This window comes from Talpa occidentalis, unplaced genomic scaffold (genome assembly GCF_014898055.3).
Source record: "Talpa occidentalis isolate TD23 unplaced genomic scaffold, MPIMG_talOcc4v2.1 talOcc4.11, whole genome shotgun sequence".
Lineage (NCBI taxonomy): Eukaryota > Metazoa > Chordata > Mammalia > Eulipotyphla > Talpidae > Talpa > Talpa occidentalis.
In genome coordinates, this window is record NW_023601104.1 from 79,786,430 (window position 1) to 79,807,381 (window position 20,952).

Genomic DNA, 20,952 nt, shown 5'->3' on the forward strand with positions numbered 1-20,952 from the left:
AATTAGTGGAGGTTTTATGTGTTGATATGCTTATTTCCGCCTAGATGAACTTAATCAGTACACTTTTATGTTGCCACATACAGTTGGAGGGAATTGATACTTTAGTATTTCTCTAAACTTTTCTAATCAATTTCCATTGAGAGTTCTTTACCAGAAAGCTTTTGCCAGGCATATTAGATTTCAGAATTTAGAAATGCCTACCCTTTTAGCTTAATCTCAGGCTCCAGCCTTATACCCAGAGCCTAGCTACCATTTCTTGAGCTCGTTAGAAACCATCTCATCCCTGCCTGGAACACCCCCCTCCTCCCAAACCAGGGAAGCCCAATTCTCTGTTGTCCTCCGTGAGCTCTGGACAGAATCGTCTCCTTCCCTTGTGCTGCCAGAGAAGTTCATCTGTACATCCATCTGTACATCCATGAACTGTGTTCATCACATACCATATGAATATAACACTAGACTGAGCTCTTGGAGAGAAGCTTCCATATCTTATTTCCCTTTGTAACCTCAGGGGCACAATAGGCACTTGGAACATGATTGACAAAAGGCCACTCAAGTTCAAATTCATTATCAGGCACATTGACAAATAGGCAAGTAGTCTACGGTACAAATATGGGATGAATAAGCAGATTATTAAAAATGTTTTATACATATGAGGAAGGAGTTAGATCCTGCCTGAAGATGAGGGTTGTAGAAGAGTCAGATAAGGGATTTTTCCAGTTGAGGGCAGGAGTCCCTTTGGAGAGGGGCCTCCAGGTGGGCAGGTGGAACACCTGAGCTCAGGCAGGGAGGTATGGGTGGCGTCTGTAGTGCGGGACCTGTAGGCTAGGAGCCGGTCCAGTTAGACTGGAGTGATCACTGGAAGTAGGAGTGTCCAATGGTTGGGGGCAGGTTGCAGGGAGTCAGGAAAGTGTTCCTGGGAATGGTCATGAGACCTCAAACCCGACCTTGACAGATGCTGCCAGATACATCCCTAGGGTGCCCAATGGGAGGTCCCCACGCCACAAGCCCCGGAGGCCACCAGCACAGTTGTGTCTGCTTTTAAAGCTCTACACTAAGCCAAACAGTGGTTATCCAGAGCTGCCCGGAGTTGCTTAAACAGTTCCAAAAGTAGGGTAGATTATCATTTCTATTAGTTTCAAAGAAAAGTAAATTCTTGATTAACTAGGTCTTTCAAAGGACTGGAATTTTATATGTGCCTTACTTCTGGGTAAAAGGCAAGTCACAGAAAGCACCAATCAATGGGTTGGTTGAACCATGTATGACACTTCCTAGGGACAATACCCCGGCAGCCCCAGCTCTCTTTTCCTGCCCCCTCCCTATTCACGTTTGGCCCCACAGTCTGCTCCTAAGTCAGAAATCCTGCCTCGTGTCCTGGGGCCAGTCTTCTGGTTGGGCCATAATTTCAAGGAGTGCAGGAGCTATATTTGATGCCACATTTTTTATTCCACCTAGTATCTAATGTGGATCCTTACACATTTTAGGTTTTTTTTAAAGATTTATTTATTTATGCATACAAGAACTGGGGTACAGGCCAGAGGATTCACCAAAGACAGAATGGGGAACAGAACAGGCAGATTGACTGAAATACTCTACTGAGGGGAGCAGCGGGCAAGTCAGGAGAGGTCTGCTGCGCCATGTGGGTCAGCTCCCTGGCCGGGGATCGAACTTATGCTGTAGTGGCTGCAGATCACTTATAGGTTGCATCTGAACCCCTTGCACCACCAGGGAGGCCCCACATTTTAGGTTTTTAAATATTCAACAGTGGAGCAGAAAATGTGATGTATCTTCATGAATGTCGAGAATGTGGTCAGAATACTTTTTAGTCACTCTCTTCTGTTTCTTGTGCTTCAGAGTCAGATGGATTTGGGCTTCCATTTCTCTTCTACCAGTCATTCACAGTCTGAACTTGGGCAAATTACTTAACTCACAACCTAATTTGCAGGTTGCTGTAAGAATCAGTGATTAAATATTTAAAGTGTCTGGCAGCTGCTGTTGTTATTGTTATTATTTCACTTGTCTTAAAAGCACAAGTTTCCTGGCTTGTAGCTTATTATTCCACAGTTGAAAGCTCTAGCATTTTCTGGAATTACATTTCCACCTAGGAGTTGTTTAAGGCTAGGTCAGCGGAGGGGTGCCATTTGACATGAATCTTGACAGAGAAGATGATGCTTAAAAAGCAGATGTGGCTGGAAAAGGCATTCAGAACAGAGGGAGCAGCATGTGCAAAGTCCCTGGGCACAAAGGGAAGTGGCAACGGAGGCAGTTGATTCTGGCCTAAAGAGGGGGGCAGGGATGATTGGCTAAACATGTGGGCAGGAGCCAGTCCTGAAAGGCATTGTATGAGGTGCTAGGTTTGGTCATGTAGCCAGATGGATATTTTAGCAAAATATCCTCTGGGTCAGGTTGACAGTTCCAGATACTGAGATGCAGTAAATACTGATTTGTCCCAAGTTTTCCTTTTTTTTTTGCATCAGGGTTTCCTCAGCAGGTTGAATCCATAATATCTTTGGGCATCTACTGGAGCAAGTTAACGCTCATCATACTGGTGTACCCTTCAGTCTGTGCTGATGTAACATGCACCCAGCCAGGTGTTCTTGAACAGTCTTGAAATGTGTGAGCAGGATCAGCCAATGTGATGACAAGTATCCCTTGCTCTGTGTTGGGTCTGGTTCTCTGCCTCGTGAACAAGCTGAGGTTTGGGGAGACGATGCCCCATCTCCTGTGTTTACTTTGGTCCAAGGAAGAGTGAGCGTTGTGCTTGCCAGGACAGCTGCCGGTTCCCTAGAAATACCTGGGGAGGGTCCCACGAGGCTCCGGGCTTCTCCCCTGCCTGCGTCCCCAGCTCCTTTCTTCTGCCCGTCTCTTTTTCATGTTGTTCCTCTTGCTTCACTTCCAGGTGCCTTTGCCGTCATTTGTGCTCAACAGCTCTACTATTGTTCTTCCTGTCTGGTTCTCTTGAATCCAGCCCACACCTTTTCAACTCCATATCCTGAGTCAAGTGTTTGAAAGCTGTTATTTCATGTTAATTAGAAGTTCTTTTTCCAGCCGAGGAGCCTGCACAGAACTGTTCCCCCAAGCTGATGCTTAGAAACCAGCTCTGGCGTCTTGTACTTAAGGTGCAGTTAAAGGAATCGAGGGTAATTGGCCCTCGAGCCTCAAGCCTCATGGCTGCCTGCCGGGCAGGGGAACCACCTCCACTGCTCTGGCCCTCTGGGGCAGGCAAGCCCCAGCTCTGCTCAGCCAGAGACTCAGTCTGCCTTCTCAAGAACCTCACCACCGCCTTGGTGGGGACTCCCCTGCCAGAACTGCGTGACAGCCAGCCCTTATCCAGAGGTTCTCTGGCCTCCAAATAGATTTCCCTGAAGTGCTAACGGTGATCGCTTGGCAGCTTCTCCTTCCTTTGTCACACATCTCCCAGTTGACCCAACCAGTGGGAGATTCTGGAAAAGTCCTCCCATCACCTTCTGGACTCTTGAAGACATCAGCAGGAATCAGCTTCTGGAGACACTCTGGGTGGCTGCCATTTCCCATGGGTGGCACTGGAAAGACCTTAAGGGAACTTCCACTTTTTGAGATATTTTTGAGCAGAAGCCCAGCCTGTTCTCACATCTGGCCTCATATTTTATACCTACCTGCTTACAGTCCAGGGACTGCAGTGCCTCTCCTTACCTGGCCTGGCACCCCACTAGCCCAGGCTTCTGCAAAACCCAGCCCTGGCCCCCGGAAGCCCTCAGCAGCCCCATGGGTGTCCTTGTTGCAGTGGGAGGGAGTGGTTGGTCTCACACCTTCCTGAGGTTGGGCAGTGACCGGTTAGGGCCACCCTCATTCTGTCTCCCGCTGGGTGTTACCTCTGCATGGTTGAGGAATTCTTCCCAGATGTCTAACTGAAATCACTAGAAACATAATTCCTTGTCTTCAGTGGTTTATAAACAAAGTAATCAGTGAACAAATACTGGTTGTTGCCCTCAGAGCACAGTTCCAGGCACTGAGGGTGGGGGACCCCAGAGAGAGGGGCTGGGGTTCTACTGAAAGAGCTCAAGCCACCTACCAGGAAGGGCTGACACGGGCGACTTCGAGTTGGTACGTACAGTGCCAGGCATGGGCCTCGCTCCTCCCTCTCTTTTTATTTTCATTATCATTAACAACAAGCACCAGCTAGCATGATGCCTACTGCATGTGGGTGTAATTGTGGGACGGTGGGAGACTCCTTGGCTGAACTGGGGAAGAGTCGAGAAGAGACATGGACTTAGAGACCAGGACCTGGGACTTGGCATGCAGATCCGTAGTTATGTGAGAAGCAGAGTAGCCAGTGAGGTCTCTGTGAGTGAGGTCTCTGTAGCCAGTGAGGTCTCTGTGAGTGTCCAGTAGAGGGCATGGCCCCGGGGATGGTGAGGTCAGATACCCCCGGTCGGTGGAGGGTGAGGGCCATATAGGACTCCATGAGGACTTGTGACTTATGATTACAGTAGAGAATCCTTGTAGTGTCCTAAGCTGGGATTAAAATAGATTTTGGAGACCTTTGTAAGACTTCTTTGAGCCAGATGAGTCAGGCACAGGAATGGTCTCGAGGCTCATGCTGCAGTCTTCACAGTGCTGAGGAACCCAAGGCTAGGAGACCTGGAGCCTACAGACACCTGGGAATGAAGTAACGACTGAGGGTCAAGAAGGAGAGAAGGTTCTAAGCTTAGCACTCAGAAGCTCTGGGCAGAGGATGACGTCATTGCCGACGACAGAGGCAGGGGAGAGATGGTGACTGTGGAGTGAACCAATGATGTTCTGGCCCCTAAACAGCAGAACTGGGGCAGGTCAGGGGTGTGAGGGGCCTCAGCCAGATGGCATGTCTCTGCGCCTTCAGGCCAGACTTGCCGACGCTCAAGTAAGTCTCCTTCCCATGATGAGCATCCATGCAGAAAGTTATCTGTAGATGTTTGCATCGACTGAGTCACACCTCCAGTGTAATTTTGTAAATAAAGCAAGATTTTCTATTAATGAATTGTTGAAGTTTCACAAATAACTCAGTTTGTTTTAAAAAACATGCTGTCCATCAAAACCCTATGTTCTGAATAATACGATCCACTCTAACACTGCTAACCTGAGCAAGAGCCGTCAAGCTGTGCCTGCTTTGGCCTGAGTGGTGAGACTGATGCGAAGCTGTCCACACAGCCCAGAGTTCTGGAACCCTCAGTCCTGCCCCGGGGCTTCCCTCGGGTCACACCTCCAGAGCCCCCCGCCCCCGGATCTGCACCGGGCACGAGGTTTTCTCTTGGTGGGGACTCTGGCTTGAACAGTGCTGTTTTCTTCTTGTCTCCCCACCACAGACTACTGTTTTCCAAAGTGAAGTTGGAGTCTCTCTGCCGGGGTCCGGATGAGGCTCTCCTGACCTGTAAGCACATGTTGCAGATATGGAAATCCTGCTACAACTTAACCAATCCCAGGTAAGCAGCCGCTGGGCCTGTTTGCATGGCGCCTTCCTATCAGTGCCATCTCTGTGAGGCACTGAAAGGCAGTAACTCTGTCCCCTCTGTGCCCTTGGGGGTCCCCAGGAGCAGCAGATAATAGCAACGGACCCTCACATGACCCTGTTTGTAAGGGCATCTCCCAGTGGCAGGGGAAACTCCTAATTGTGGGTTTCTTTTGATTTTGCTGCCACAGTGACCCACTAGATTCCATTCACAATTGACCTTTATCTGATTTCTCTCTATTGGTCGTTTCCTTGACTCTTTTTTTTTTTAAAGATTTATTTATTTATGCATACAAGAACTGGGGTACAGGCTAGAGATGCAGGGGGTGAGAGGCTCACCAGAGACAGAGTCGGGAACAGAACAGGCAGACTGATCGAAATACACTGCTGAGGGGAGCAGCGGGCGAGTCAGAGAGGTCTGCTGTGCCGTGTGGGTAGCTCCCTGGCTGGCCGGGGATCGAACTTGTGCTGCAGAGGCTGCAGATTGCTTCATAGTGCAGTGTTAAACCCCTTGCGCCACCAGGCAGGCCCCTCCTTGACTCCTCTGATGAGTCTTATCTTTCTGGTGATTTATGGATAAACAAGTCAATTACATATTCCAGATGGGGTTCTTACGTCATATTTAAAAGACCTACAGAGACTATAGGCCACAACTTACTAAGAGTAGAAATCGCTATTGACATGATAAAGTATAATTTTCAAAAAATTAAAGTCATAATTCAAATAAATATTAAAAAACATTTATTGGACATTTTGTTTACCTCATTAACTATTGAGCAAACCAGTAAAATGTTAAGACCCATTCCAAGAAAAATTTGAAAAAAAAAAAAAAGATATGTATAGGCAGAAATGCTAAAATGAATTTGCGAATTAATGCAAAAACAGTGTCCTCTAGGGCAATGAAATATGTTGTTTGGGGAACCTTCTCTACAAGGTAGAAATTGATTGCATCTCAAGCAAACAAAATCCTTCTGCCTTGTTCTTACAGCCCCAAGGGGGCTGGCCCATTGGGGAGTCAGGGGCCACCCCACAGAGGCAGATAATCTGGGGATGGTGATCTCATGCCTCCAAAGCATACCCAGTGACCTATGGTGCCCGTTCCAAGTCTTGGGCAACTTTTCCTGACTTAGGTTTAAGTGTGCCCGCCCTATGAAGAAAGTAATTTCATGGAAATAACCTAATGATTCAAGTGAATTCAAACAGCTGCTGATGTTCAGATATTTTTTTCAAGTTCACAGCAAGGTGCCTGGACAACCCACATTATGCTGTTAAGAGTCGGGAACCTAAAAGTGGCTAATTCAGATTGTCATGTGCCCTATGGGTGTAGTTCATCCAGACTCACCTGCCAGGAGGTGGCATGTGAGCTCATAGCCACGTCTACTGGCCTGGGCAACGAAATGGTGAGATGGGGCTAGGCGGGCAGCAGAGTGCAGGTGGGGTGCCCTGTGAGATTGTGTTTTAAAAACATTTCTGCATGTTTAAACTCAGTGCCCTGTTAAGAGGGTGGGTCCTTGTGAGCTAACATCAGATTAACCTGTAGCCACAGGCCCTCGGGGGCAATGCAGCAGGAGGTGGGACTCAGGGTACTAGCCCACTGTCAGCACCACCCCCTCAGTGAGCCGTGCAGGCCCCTAGGGAGACCAGAGTCCCCTCCACAGCCATTGCCTGGAGCTGCCATCTTCCTTTTGGTGAAGATAGTCATGATGAGACTGGCCTCTTTCGGTTGTACGTTCTGAAAATAAAGATCATTTTAATTAAAATAAAAAAATCTGTTGCAGAGTATTCCAAGTCTGCAAACAGAACGAAGAAAATATTCATATTTTTCTTCCCCTGCCCCTGGCCTATCAAGAATCATCAAGGACCATCTTTGCCATGTGTCCCAGCTAACAGGAGACGCCCTGCAAACCAGTGGCTTCCGTACTGGAGCTACCTCCTTTGCCTGTACCCCCTTTAGAAATGAGAAAAGAAACCCAGCAGCTTTCACATTGCCAATTTTCTCTCAGTTCTCCACACCTCTCCCACCTCCCCACATTTCCTCCCACTTAGCAACCAAGAATATTGAATGTGAGAGAAAAAAAATAGCAGAATTGGAAAGCTTTTTAAAAAGACTTAACCAAATGCCTGGGCTTTGCCTGCACTTCCTCTGTTTCCTGAAGAATCGTTCAGGACCAGGACAGGAGGCACTCCGGTAGGCCTCAGAGACTGGATGGGGGCTGGGGGTGGCAAGGAGGACCTCTCCCTGCTCAGATCTGCTCCCTCCAGCTACTCCGAGAGCCTCGAGGCGAGGCGAGAGGTGGCAGTGGAGCAGCCCCTTATTAAGGAGCTTCCTGTTTGTTTGAACGGTGTTTTCTCTGGGATATAAATAAATGTTTCTCCTGTAGCCCTCCAGGTTTTGCACGTTCAGACACCCTCCCCAGTGTGCTTGGGACAGACGTGACCCTGGCAGTCACATAAAGTCTCAAGAGGGGAGGCCATGTCCTGGAAGGGGATGGCCCATTTGGCCATTGTCCAGAAAAGGGCAGTTTCCAGTCCAGCAGCCTTTGGTTTGCAATCAGGTCACGCAGGGTTCTAGAAAAAGGGCAGTGATGTGTGAACAAGCTCACGAGAAGCATCCTGCATTAAAAACAAAAAACAAAAAAAACTGAGCAGCTGGAGAAGGGCCACCCTGACTTGCTGTTTGGAGGTGCTCCGCCTACCACGGCCTCCCCCGATACCATCTGAGGCTGGCCCAGCCCTCCAGAGCAGGGGACTACAAGGCACAGAGGGAGCCACGGCAGTGAGGGCTGAGGTGGAGAACAGACCTGGCTGAGCGTGTGCTTGGCCGCGCACTCCCATCCCTTTATTTGTGCTCACAGGAGAGTCACACTGAGCTAGTGGCTAAACTAGACAACTTGTAGAGCCATGGTTGGAGAACATACTCCTGCTGTGAGCAGAGTGGTGGGCGGCTTCCCCCATGTGCATTTGGCGAGGTGCTGGTCATTTCTGGAGTCTGGATTCCATCCCAAGGCCTGCAGCTTTGCTTGCATCAGGCTGCCGGCCTCTCTTGCCTGGCCTCCTCTCTAGGAAGCCCCCTTCATTCTCATGTAGTCGCTCTGTGTTCCCCCTCCCCCCGGCAGGTGCCCGCAGCAGCCTCCCCAGCTGGACCCCACAGCATTTCACCAGGCCTTCTCTGTGTCAGCTCTGTTCTCTGCACTCCCTCCTCAACCTGGCAAGATGGCTCCTGCTCTTTCCATTTCATAAAAAATAAGATGGCAGCTAAGGGAGATTAAAACATGTGCCCACAGGTCCCAGTTCAAGCCATGACAGAGGTGGGATTCAAAGCCTGGTCCATCTGACATCAGACCTTTTCACCACAGCCTCTGCCTTTGCGTTGACAGCCAGTTTGTTTTCCTTTATTGTTTTTCCTATTGTTAATCACATCTTTCCCCCTCTTATCACGTCTACTCAGACCATCTCCATCATGCAAACTAGTGATTGGAAAATATTTTCTCCCCAAGTCCTGGCTCAGTCATTGACCAACAGAGAGCGTTTCATGTCCTTTAAGATGAGGCCCCCTGTCCCTTTAGCCTTTTGGTGGAGCTTTGCTTTTTATAAAGTGTGCTCTTCTTTCATCTTCAAAGCAAACCATGAAACAGGCATATGTGGTGTTATACCCATTTTACAGGTGAGAAAATGGATGTCAGGGATGTTAGGAACATTCTTGCACTCTTGGAAGCCAACCTTAAGGACCTGGGGAAAAACAGGCTCCCTAGCCCATGGGCCCTGGCTTTAGCTCGGAGCCCTGCCTCTAACACCTGTGTTTATGGGGTGCCAGACACTATTTCAGGAGCCGGGAAGAGACAAGGCTGCCGCAGATACCGCAGGCTTCTAGCTCCTGGCCACCTCCAGCTGGCCTCTTACATTTGACCTCTAGGTGGCTGTGGAAAAGAGCATTTCCAAGAGAAGCTTCTCATCTCCAATATAGCTTTAGCCGTCACTACAGTTTACTCTGAATTTTCAGTCTGGTGTGGATACCTGTGGCTTGTGTACTTGGACTGGAGGTCGCTCCAGTCTCCTCCCCCTCAGCCCTCTACTAGCCCCACTGACGAGGAAAGCTTGTCCTCCTCTTGTGCCATCCTCCTTGGGAGGTGCTCCTGACAGCCCACGGGCCGGGCAGAGAAGAGGTGAGGGGGCACTGGGTGGTCCCTGGGAGGTACCCCAGCAGACAGCATCCAGAGGGGAGAGAAAGGCTTTTGGGAGGGGAGGCAAGCCTTAGCCAAGGCCTGTCTTTTTGCCCCTTCTTCCACATTCTGTGGGTCATAGCAAAGGCAAATCTTGATTGTGTCAAACTCTACACCATATAAAATGAAGGCCTAAAAGATACCTGAAGCATCCAGAAAATTTTTCAGTCACAGTAGTCACAGTGGAAGCAGAAGCAACTCCTTTTCAAATAGCCAATTGTCACTTCTATACTCTTCTCAAATGGAACTCTGGTAGACAAACTAAGAAATGTAGTCAAATGTAGTTTCTCAGCTGGTGAAAGGAAATTAGATCCTGTGTCACTGTCAGTGGGTGAGGTTCACAAGCTGTCTGGGTTTTAGTTGGGGTTTCTAACATTTGGAGTAAACTCCACTTTCTAAACTAAACTCCACTTCCCACACCTGCCATTGCACCGGAAAACCTCAGAGATTAGCTACCCCAGATGTATGTTTGTAGGTGCAGGATTTACAATACCCCTGGTAGGAACCTTGAAGTCATACCTCTGCTGATGCTCTGTCTGGACAACCTCAGTCTAGCCTGACCTGGGTCTGGTAGGAGATAGCTCTTGTCTTCATGTGACAGATGAGTCACTGAGCCATTGGGAGAGGGCCTAGTCCTTAGGGACAGACGTGAGAGAAAAATCCAAACCTCCCAGCCAAATTCTAGAACCCACACTCATAGCATTTAACCCCTGTGCTCTGAAACTTGGTGAGATGGGAAGTCAGGGAGATTATGGCTGAAACAAACATTTCCAATACTCTTCCTTGGATTTGGACCATGGATTACCTGGGCAGTGCCCATCCCTCATGTGTGTCTGGGAATCCCCAGCACAGTGAAAAATATTACTATATTTTGAAATAACATTTCCTGAAAAACTCTTTAAGTGGGAAGCCTGATATTCAGATAATTAACTCTGATATTTGTATTAAAAATACGTCCATGAAAAGAACAATGTTAGAAATATTGTCAGTAATGTGATTAATGAAAACCTGCATGTACTTTTACACTGTTTTCTACTCAAAAGACATTTATTGTTTCTCAGTTGTGGAAATAATTAATAGCACCACTTCCAAAAAACATGTATCCGATGATGTAATAAGTATAGGCTGACACAGAGTCCGTACTGCAGCAAGTTTCCTTCTGTTTCCTGTGGATTTCTCTAACTCCATCCCTGGATGTGGAAATTGCAGCCTGCAAACCATATTAAGTTTCATACCAAATCTTGTTTGAACCACTTTTAGCAGCAGCTGCATAGAGGAAGGAAATTGTGTCCCTTTATTATAGAATTTGAACTTCTTAACAGAAAAAAAAATCAAATTTAGAGCCTCCAGATTGAAAAACAAAATAGATTCAAAGAAAAGCATGAAAGATTCAAACCTCATGAGGCAGAATTGATTCTTTTTGAAGTTTCCTTGATAGAGGAAAAAGGCCATTGTTTTTGCTTACAAGCTTAGAATTAAAAACAAAAACAAAGAGTCCGCATGCTCTAAGGTCCCTTAACAGTGTTTCGGTCCCCTTAGGACTGAGCTGGTGTCCCATACAGCATTACCAAGTGAGTGGCTCCGACCAGTTCTGTTGGAACAAGCTGGAGAGGGCCACGGGGTGTAGGAAGCTGGCAGGACCGCGCAGGAGGCCGGTGCCTGGCCCTTGCCGTGTTCCCTTCAAGGCCGGCTTCTCCAGCTCAGGGACACTGGCGGGGCTGCAGCTCTGGCCCAGCCTGTGACCTCACAACACTTCTTCCTCATCTATTAAATAGGGACATGAGCCACCCGATTTCTCTTCAAGGCCTATTCCAGGAACACAAATGAGGCCATGGCCATGACCACCCTTTGAAAAGTAGGGGTCGGGGCTCTTGAATATGGCTGCACACGAGAACCACCTGGAGGGCTTTGAAAAATGTTGAGTGTCCCGAATTCTGACTTCTTTGGTCTGGAGCTGGACCTAAGCCTCAGAGGTTTTTTCAAAATGCCCCAGGTGCTCTTCCTGTGCAGCCAAGGTGGGGGAAGTGCTGATGTGGAGCGTGGGTTCTAAGGCTTTGCCTCCCAGAAAGCCAGGTTTCCTGCTTACAAGTGGATGGAGAACCTGACTTGGAGTTTTCTTTTCTTTTTTTTTTTTTTTAATCTTATAATGACACAAAAGAGGCTAAAATCAGCCCGGTTCTCTGGGTGTGCTGCTTGCCAGGTTTTCGATGTGGCTTACTAAAAGGAATCCAGCCCGGCTGAGCCAGCAGGTGGAGGCATGGTTGTCCTGGGAGAGCGGCAGAGAGCACCCAGAACGCACCCAAGGGCTGACTGCATTTCTAGTCGGGATTGCTAGATACTGTTCCCTTGCCCTGCCCACCCTCCAACAACTGACATCTGTAGCTATGTTTTGCAGTGATTCTGGACGTGGGAGCAGCCTCTTAGACAGAACCATTGCTGACAGACGACAGCTTAATACAATTACTTTGCCAGACTTCAGCGATCCTGAGACAGGTGAGAATAAAAAGCCAGAGGGGACGAAATGGTGGCAAGGAGAAGGGGGGCCTGGCCCTGAGTGATGTGGGGTGCAGACTGCCAGGGACCAGGCTTGGAAAAACTCCTCACGCAGAGAGTGACCCTCTCCACAGAGGTGCGTTTTCTCCAGCATCTCTCAGATGTGTGCTTCTAGTGGCGGGCACTGTGCCTGCCCCAGACTCTGAGATCTTTCCATTTCTCCCCTGGCTCCTGAGCCTCAAATGTAAAACTAGAATTAGGTTGTTTCTATCTCTGTGAGGTTTCCCTGGGCTCCTCTGTTTCTCCCTCACACAGATTTCAAGAACCTGCTGTATGCAGGGTTATGGTTTCTGATCACACACGTGCACGCTGTGCCCTCAGCGTAAAATCCCTGTGGGGGACCGGTGGCTCTGAGCCGCCAACCCTCTTTCCCCTCTGAGCCGCCAACCCTCTTTCCCCACGGGTAGGCCCATAGCACTGACTGCTTCTGAGCAAATATTTACACCTCGTTGTGGTTTGTGTCTCCACATTTGCCTGAATACAGAAGAGTAAACAGAACACTCTAATTTCTCAAACTCCAAACAAGCAATTCCGGTAGTAATACAGCTATCCAAGGACAGCTTGAGGGCTTGACCGACACACAGGTCTGATGAAATTCACTCAGCTTCGAGCCAGGAAGGTCAGTTGGGGCATCGGCTGAGACCTGACTCAGTTGCCCCCGCCACCCCTAACCGCAGGGGCCTGTGCCAGGCCTGATCCCTCTCTGGGGATGCCTGGCCTTTTATGGGCTGGCTTCAAGGAAGGAGCCTTCAGGTCCTGCTGCCCTGTGTCTAGTCCCAGCCCCTGATCAAGCCCTTGCAGAAAAAAAAAAAAAGCCACAGAGCCACCCTGAGGCTTGCCCAGCCACTGCTGGGAGGGACTGCAGGGTCTCTGGACCCAACAGTACTTGCCTAAGACCATCCTCCCAGCTGCTTGCAGATTGCATCACTGTGGGGGCTTGCTTTGACCAAATTCAAAGTGGGCTTCAGAAATCTGATCCAGGGCCCCAGCACTCGTAGGTGAAAAGTGGGCTAGGCATTGGAACTAGCATGAGATGTAAGTTAGTGTACTACTCAGAATGCAGACTGGTTAAACCTTAGGGAAATTCACCACCTGACTGGCCTGACCCCAACTGGTCTGCCATCTTTGGGGACTGAGACTTTGGTGGAGCAGCACAACACAGTGCTTCTTGGGGTCCAGTCCTTTAGAAGATCTGCCTAATCCCCGCACTGCAGGAAGGGGACTGCCTGTGCAAGACAAGTCTTGGGCTCTCAGGAGAGATGAGAAGGGGGTGAAGCCCCTGATGGTACCAGCAGCAATCTGGGCTGACCCCTCTCCCCAGGATCCTGAAAGGACTGTCATGTAAATTCAGACTCCCTTTCCTTCCAGCTGACCTGGACCTCCATTGTCCCTTAGTCCCAAGACTTCATTCCTCAATCACACTGAAAGCATACAGTGGCAGAAAATAAGTGAGGCCCCAGCCATTCATGCTCCCTTTGGCCCCTTAGGATATTTTCCCTAGAGCCCTTGGGCATCTCCCTCTGCAGGTTAAAGCTTCTCAGATGACACAGCACCCGGGTGAGGTGTATGTGTGTGGCACAGTCCGGGGGTTGATGCCCCCCTTCTCGGTGTTTATGCATCTGCTCTCACGCGGGAACCCAGGCGGTTGGAGTCTAGATGGCTGGTGCATGAACACTTGGAGAAAACACAGCCTCCAGACACTGGCCAATGATCATCTTATTATTATTGCACTGGCCACAGGAATCTCTTCAGGACTCCTGCCACCAACCCCACCCCTGCCCCCCAGAACTGCAAAATGTTGGGCTACACACCAGCATATACTTACCTAGGAGGCCAGGATCTCAGAAAAATGGAAGCCATGTCAGCAGGCCTTATCAGTGGCAGACTAGCTGTGAATGACATGATGATATAAATCAAAGAGACTTAGCAATTAGGAAGACATCCCTAAAAATGGCCAAGACACTTCCATCTTGGTTACTAAGGCCCAGTTGTCTGTCCTTCAACTCACCAGGGGTCACCAGGGGGCTGGCAGGTTCCACCCACGTCAATGGCCTGTCTTGGGATAAACCTCAGGCTTTAATTCTAACTCAACTTCCCATGGAGAAGTTTTGTTTGCTTCCATCTCTGCCCCTCCATCTTAACTTTCCCTGAGGCTGACCATTTTTATTAGCTTTTTGTTTACCCTTCCAGTGTTTTTTCATGCAATAAGCATAGGTGTTATTTCCCAGGCTCCCTTCCCTGAAAAATAGCATTCTGCCCACACCGTTCAGCGCCTGGCATCTCTCACTTCACAACAGACCCCTCCATTTCCATCCACAGAAAATGCAGCATCGTAGGGTTCCATGACACTCATTTTACAGCCTGGATTCTTCCCCCCAGCACAGTCCCAGCCAGCTTCCTTCCTCTCCAGCCCACGGGTGCTGAAGGAGGCTAATTTTGAGTCTCTACTGCAGCATGGCTCACTTAGGAAGGCAGCCAGGCGACAGGGAAGAGAGAAAGGAAACCTCTGCAGTGAAAATGGCCCCAGATCAGAACAGAAGTGGCTCCTTTGGGAAGCTTCAGTAACACATGGTCCTCTTGGGTCAATTGTTTTTGGTTTACCAAAACAAATTTATTTTTTTTAATGGGAAATTTTCAAATACTGAGAGGAATACTGATATAATGAATCCCACCTCCCTCCACCAACCGTCAATGATTAGTATTTTTTTTTTTCATTTATGTCTCCTACTGCCCCCACTTGGCTTATGTAGACTATTTTGAAGCAAATCCCATACATCATATTTTGCTTGTTAAAATTTCAGTATATGTGTCTAACAGTTAAGAACTTTAAAAAATAAATAACTACAGCATCATTGTTTTACATCTGGGCCAGTAAACAGCGACCTTGGTGTTTTTGGTGTGGGCAGTGTTTAATTAACCCCAAAGTGGTTTTTTATCTCTGAAATTATCCAAATGCACATCTGTGGAATAACCTCAGGGGAACCCACATCCATAAGCTATGGACTGGCCATGGCAGCCAGAATGGACACTGGTTTTCTTAGTGAACACAGCAAGTTGAAGAAGTCCCCCTGAACATGATCTCCTTCTAATAATCACCTCTGGCTCCCCTTCCCCCCATCACTGTTACCTAATAGGTCCCAACATCGAAAAGAGACATCAAATGGAGTGACAGTCTTAACTGGGAAGCTATGAATCATTGTCTTTTTCATTGGAATTAGTTGGTAGTTCCTTCCATAAAGGATCAAAAAAAAATTCATTCTGTAGCCTTCAAAATAGTATGTAGAGCAAGGGCATTTATTTTTAATCACCAGTAGGTATTACTGGACACTTATCCAAAGCAAAAAAAAAAAAAAAAAGGCCTGGTCCACATTCTGGGGAAAAATTGTTGCTATGGTGGTCTCCCTAGTGCTATGTGTTCTCCCAGCTGTGAGTTGTGAAGGTAGCAGAACTGCACTGGGACACTTGTCACACCCCTGTACCTGCAACAGGAGAGGCTTAGTGTTCAAGCAAACTCATAAAAAGAAATCTAGGAAAAGTCACTTTCTACCCCTTTTCAACTGAAGAGCAAATAGTCTCTTCTAGAATGTGCTAGAATTTGTAGTTGAGAATTATCATTCAGTGGATCATACTGCAGAATATGTGCCCAGGTAAATCTGAGTTATTTTTATTCCATGGTGTTGATACACAACGATAAATGAACAAATAACCACTGGAAAAACAAGTTTGTTTTCTTCGAAAAGCACTTGTATTCTATTGTCAAGTAGAGGAATGAATGTGTATTACATGACCTCATTTTCTTTGCAGCTTATGTGAGTATATTAAAAGCTAGTTTATTTTTTGTGTTTCTAAAGTTTTTTTTTGCCTTTATCCTTTTTTTTTTCTCTTTCACTTTTTTAGTGTCAGATTCCTCCTCCTCCTCCTCTTCTCTTTCAAGAACCGAATCTCCTCTCCACCTGTTTGTGTCTTCTCATCTCCATTCTCACCCCAAACCCGACATCTTTGTGTGGTCCCCTGCAGCTCATTCATTCAGTGACCCCGGGCCCCGCCAGGAACCCTCTCTGTGTAAACATGGTTTATGGTTTTTTCCTTTCTTGTTAGATCTGCTTCTTTGCCTGATGTTTATTTTCTGATAATCTTCCTAACTGATAAGCTGGATAGGAAACGCCATCAAATTTATCAGAGGGGAAAAAAAAATCTGGCTAATTTGGAAATCCAAAATCTGCTTGGGGCAGGAGACCTGAATTTGTACCCATCGGTGCCCAAGTTCCCAGCTCCATTTTGAAAAATAAAGGAAATCTGTTTTGAGCAGACTGTTGCTCACTATTCTAGAATATTGCTTCTAGATCTCAGATACTTTTGTTCTTTCCTGGAGTTGATGTGAAGCATACAATTCCTATTTTTGCATACAATTCCTATTTTTACAAAAGGCAAGTTATAACATTGTACAAGTAATAATTTATTACTAAATATTTCTGGTATTCAATTTAGAAATTAATTCAACAAGCATATCATTGCCAAGCTAGTATCCTGAAGGTAATTGTATTCCCGCTACAGCCACGGACACACATCCCAGGGTTGGGCCCGGGATCCGGGATTTATGAAATAGCCCTTCATGATTCCAGTGCCAGTGGGTTATGTGCTACATTTTAAGAAACACTGCTAGAAATTATTTTTCTTTTTCAAGGAGGGAAAAAGTAGAATTTGTGTCATGAAATTAGGCAGGGACCCTGAACAGTATTTTAATCTAATCTTGCTTTTAAATAATACAAACATTTTGAAAGTCTACTTGAGGATGTTCAGGTCTCTGGCAATGAAATTTAAAAAAAAAAAAAAAGATCCCTGTATTAAAATGTAACTCTGGTTGTAAAGTCCTTAAATAGGACCTAAATATGGCCTCACTGGGGAGTCCACCCTTCTCTTCTTTCACTCATTTATTTAATGTTGACTTTACTGACAGCATTGCCAGCAAATTTAAGCTCTGTATCCATGATTTATAAGGGCTCATCTTTATCCCAAATGCTCACCCATTTGCTGAACAAAAGCTCCCAAGGGGAGGAGCTGCCAGAAAGAATCCCAGCTCCGCAGACCTCATCTTTCAAGTGCAAGCCTGTGTGTTTAGCGCTTACACCTTGGCAGCACCGAAGTGAGGTTATCAGCGGAAGTAAATCATTCAAGTCAAACCAAGAATCACTCTGACCTTACTTATTTGCACATTAAGTCTTCTGAACTGTGCATAAATCCGGCCATCCCAGATTTATGGAATGGAAGATCAAAATAATGTTTATAAACTGCTTATGTTGTTTTTAAGCCACTTCTTAAAATAAATGTTTTCACTTAATACAATGCCTCGGGGCAATCACCAACTTAGGATGCTCCAGAAAAAATAATTTTTACATTGGCTTTTGCCCAGGGATTTTTTTGTCTTAAGAAGGGATCTTCCTGTCCTGGAATAAGGTCATATGTTCCCACTGACCCTGTACAACGACTCCATCTCCCTCCCAGCCTTGCTAGTGTGGGTGGGGTTCCCTGAAGCCTTGTGTTCTTTGAAGGTTGGAGACCTGACTTTTCGATGAGGCACTTGCTATCCAATTAATTAGTAGATTGTTAGGGTACACATCAACCCACTGGGCTTCTGCTGATGATGCAGTGTTCAATTATTTGACCTCCACGAAGCTTTGAATTCTCAGGGAATGCCCTGTCAGTAGAACCAAGTGTTCTAAGATGGAAACACCTAAGCATCTTCCCCCCCCCCCCATAGATACAAAATTTACAGAAGTGGAAAACATACCATATATGACCGACACATGTAGAATTTCTTCATTAAACTAGTAGCTAATTTGAATCCCACTCTTTCTGATAGTACAGAAGAACAGATAGCCAGACCTGAAGTTTTTGAATGTCTCCCTCCAATCCTTTGACTTCATAGGGATGAAAACTAGCCCAACCCTACAAAACTCATGGAATCATGATTAGGGGTAATAGTTGGGAAGATTTGAAAACTACTTCTTTGATTATTTTTCTCTTCCTTTTGGAATTTCCTGCCCTAGAAACAAAACATGAGATGAATTAGTCTGTTTTCATGTGCTGGGTGAGCCTTTAAACAGAGGGGAATGCCCAGTTGGCCTTTCTTTGGTTAAAAAAAAAAGAAAGAAAAATCTTTGTTAGTGGAAAACATGTGTCATTCTTGACTCGAGGTCTCATTCCAGACAGCCAGACTTACAGTTGGAAGATTATTAGAACCCTCTTTGCTTTTTTAGCCTTAATTTTGATTTTTCAAATGTTTTGTTTCTTGGTTTTAATTTTTGGTTTGATTTGTTGTTCCAAGGCAACTCTCCAGAAGCATTCTTTCATGGTTTTCCCTCCCTATTTTCAGTTAGTAAGTAGCTTACCAATCTCTCTATTAACCTTTCGGAGGGCCTCCAGAGCCACGCTTCCTTGCACCACGGAGCGTGTGTCGTGATTATTGGTTGTTGGGAATGTTGACATGGTGTGGACGTTGAGCTGTGGCCTGCTTGCCCACCCTGCCCCCTGCGGTCACCTCTCCCGAGATTCTAACGCGTTTCACCACCGCTTGGGTTCGAGTGCTGAGGAGGCAGTACCGGTCTGGGAAGGACTACAGTGGAAGGCACTGCAGGAAAAGCTCCCCAGCTGGGTCATCTGTAAATTTTCAGGAGAGGGAACCAGTTGAATCTTGAGATTCCTTTCTAGTTCACCATTATTGCTACATAGAAAAGCAACTTGAATAATTTTCCAAAAAGGAATCAAATAAACATTAACCATAAACTAGACCTACCAAAATATAAGGGACACTAAGCAGTCCTCTGGCTGGAGGACCCAGGGTGCGGGGGTATTTTTTGAGGCATGCGTGAATTAGCCCATTTTCCCAAAGGCTGTTCCTTTGCCCGCTGATTCTCTCGGGTCAAATATTTTTGGGAAATGTCAATAGTACTTCTCCCTCTTAGAGAGTCACAGTTCAAATTAGTGCCTAAAGGCTCTGAGAAGTGCTGAAACTTAAAAAATTCAAGACTCTCTTAACTTTTGAGTCCATGTTCCCAAGCTGATTCCATCATTTCCTCCCACTTCGGAATCAGTGTCCCATGGACAACACTTTGGGAAACACGGCGTCAGGTATGGCAACGCTGTGAATTCGAGTCATCTGAGCCCTACTGCCTGCGGGAAACGCACCCCTCATGGGATTGATGTCCCCTCTGAAGTCCAGCGTGGCCTAGATGAGACCTTATTTCTGGCTCTAAAAAGTCTGCAGTAGGAAAGAGACATGTTTGGTATTGTCATCACATTAGGGTTCTTCAGGGAAAAGAGGTTTCCCTGCCAGGGTCCTTTTAGCTCTTTAGGTACATTAAAAAGGTTTGATTTTCAGAAAGTCGGGTTACATTTAAATCTTCAAACAGCCCTTAGTTAAAGTGAGGTTCGACGCGGTTATACAAGCGTCTTCACTATTTCCATAGAAACAGTTCCCACCCTCAGAGGTCAGGAAACCAGGGTGCCAGGGTCAGCTCTACAGAGAAGTCCAAGCAACTCACTTGAACTCTCCTTGGGCCTTGGTTTCCTCACCTGCAAAAACAGAGGTTGGCTTGTTACAGTCAGAGGATGCTTGACGACACTGTGGCCAGCGAGAGAGGCCAGACAAAAAAACCAGTGTTCCCCAAATTCCGTTACCTAGTGATGTCATAGCACAGACTGTGAGTGCCCTGCAGAGGCAGTAAGAAGTCCAGCCGCCCCGGCTCCTCTTGCACCACGCCCTCCTGAATGGCTGTGCCAGAGGATGGAGGATCACACACCCTCCGTGACACCTGCCCCAGCCCTGCCCTTCTGAAGGAACACGGGCACCCCCATTTGTGTGCTCTGCCCATCATCACTTTGGAGGAGACTGTGGCACTGTTACTCTCTCTTCCCCAAGAACGAGCTAAAATCAGGACTGCATCTGGGCTACCTGGCTCTATCGTGTCACTAGTTCTGTTCTCTTCAGAAATGCAAAACGGGGAGAAGAGAATAAACAGGTCAATGAAAACACTCACCTCCCAAATGAAATAAGCTTCACAAATAGACCCAAGGTAGTACTATTTTCTCTTCCCATCATGGCTAGCTAGCATTTTCTAATATTCAAAAATGTATATAATAATTAGGAAGGGCCTGGCCAGTTAGCTGCTGTATTTCGCCTCTGCTTTTCCTTGATACAACAATTTCTCTTTTTTAATCTACATATGAAAAAGTTACTTCCATGGTAAACCCCCACTGCTTTTGGTGGATGACAATTTAAAAAGTCCAGCCCTAGTGATTCAAGTGTGACCTTTTCTTGCTGTTTTAATTTAATTCAAATTAATTTCATGAAATTGGCCTTGATCTGCCCTGTGGCCTTTAAACAAGAGTGAGTGGGTTTTAGGAGACGGACAAGTCAATGGTGGACAAAATGGGATTTTAGGAGATGAACAATTCTGCACTCAGGTCCAAGCGATATGTGTCCGGCAATTAGAAATCGCCCAAACCTGGGAGGCTTTTTCTACGTGCCCCTTCCGAGGCCCACACGTCCTCCTGCAGATGGAAGGGGCTTCAGTCTGGAGAAAGACAGGCTTAGTGAATGCTCAGGGTAGGGTGAGGACAGAGCACAAATGCCCAAGTGTAGTCCTCCAGCAGGTACTGTCTCTAGCCTGAGCTCAGCGCTCCTCTGACCACTGGCGCGTCCCGCATGCGTGTGACCAG

General features: G+C 46.9%; 1 protein-coding gene and 1 long non-coding RNA gene across 5 annotated transcripts in view; one reads left to right on the forward strand and one right to left on the reverse strand.

The window, feature by feature from the left end:
* Positions 1-20,952, forward strand: part of TTC7B (tetratricopeptide repeat domain 7B) — a 216,069-nt gene that overhangs the window by 150,095 nt on the left and 45,022 nt on the right. For 3 of the 4 annotated variants that reach the window (XM_037503711.2, XM_054691628.1, XM_037503712.2), the window contains 2 exons: positions 5,319-5,435; positions 12,077-12,174. In XM_037503711.2, coding sequence (XP_037359608.1) covers positions 5,319-5,435; positions 12,077-12,174 — 215 coding nt within the window. Of the gene's footprint in view, positions 1-5,318; positions 5,436-12,076; positions 12,175-16,131; positions 16,297-18,559; positions 18,611-20,952 lie in introns of all 4 variants that reach the window. The other variant, XM_054691639.1, reaches the window with a different exon arrangement.
* LOC119239285 (uncharacterized) lies at positions 10,689-19,909 on the reverse strand. Its single transcript, XR_005123797.2, has 3 exons — positions 19,807-19,909; positions 14,060-14,123; positions 10,689-10,947 (listed from the first exon to the last, which is right to left on the reverse strand). It is a non-coding gene; the product is annotated as an uncharacterized LOC119239285 (long non-coding RNA).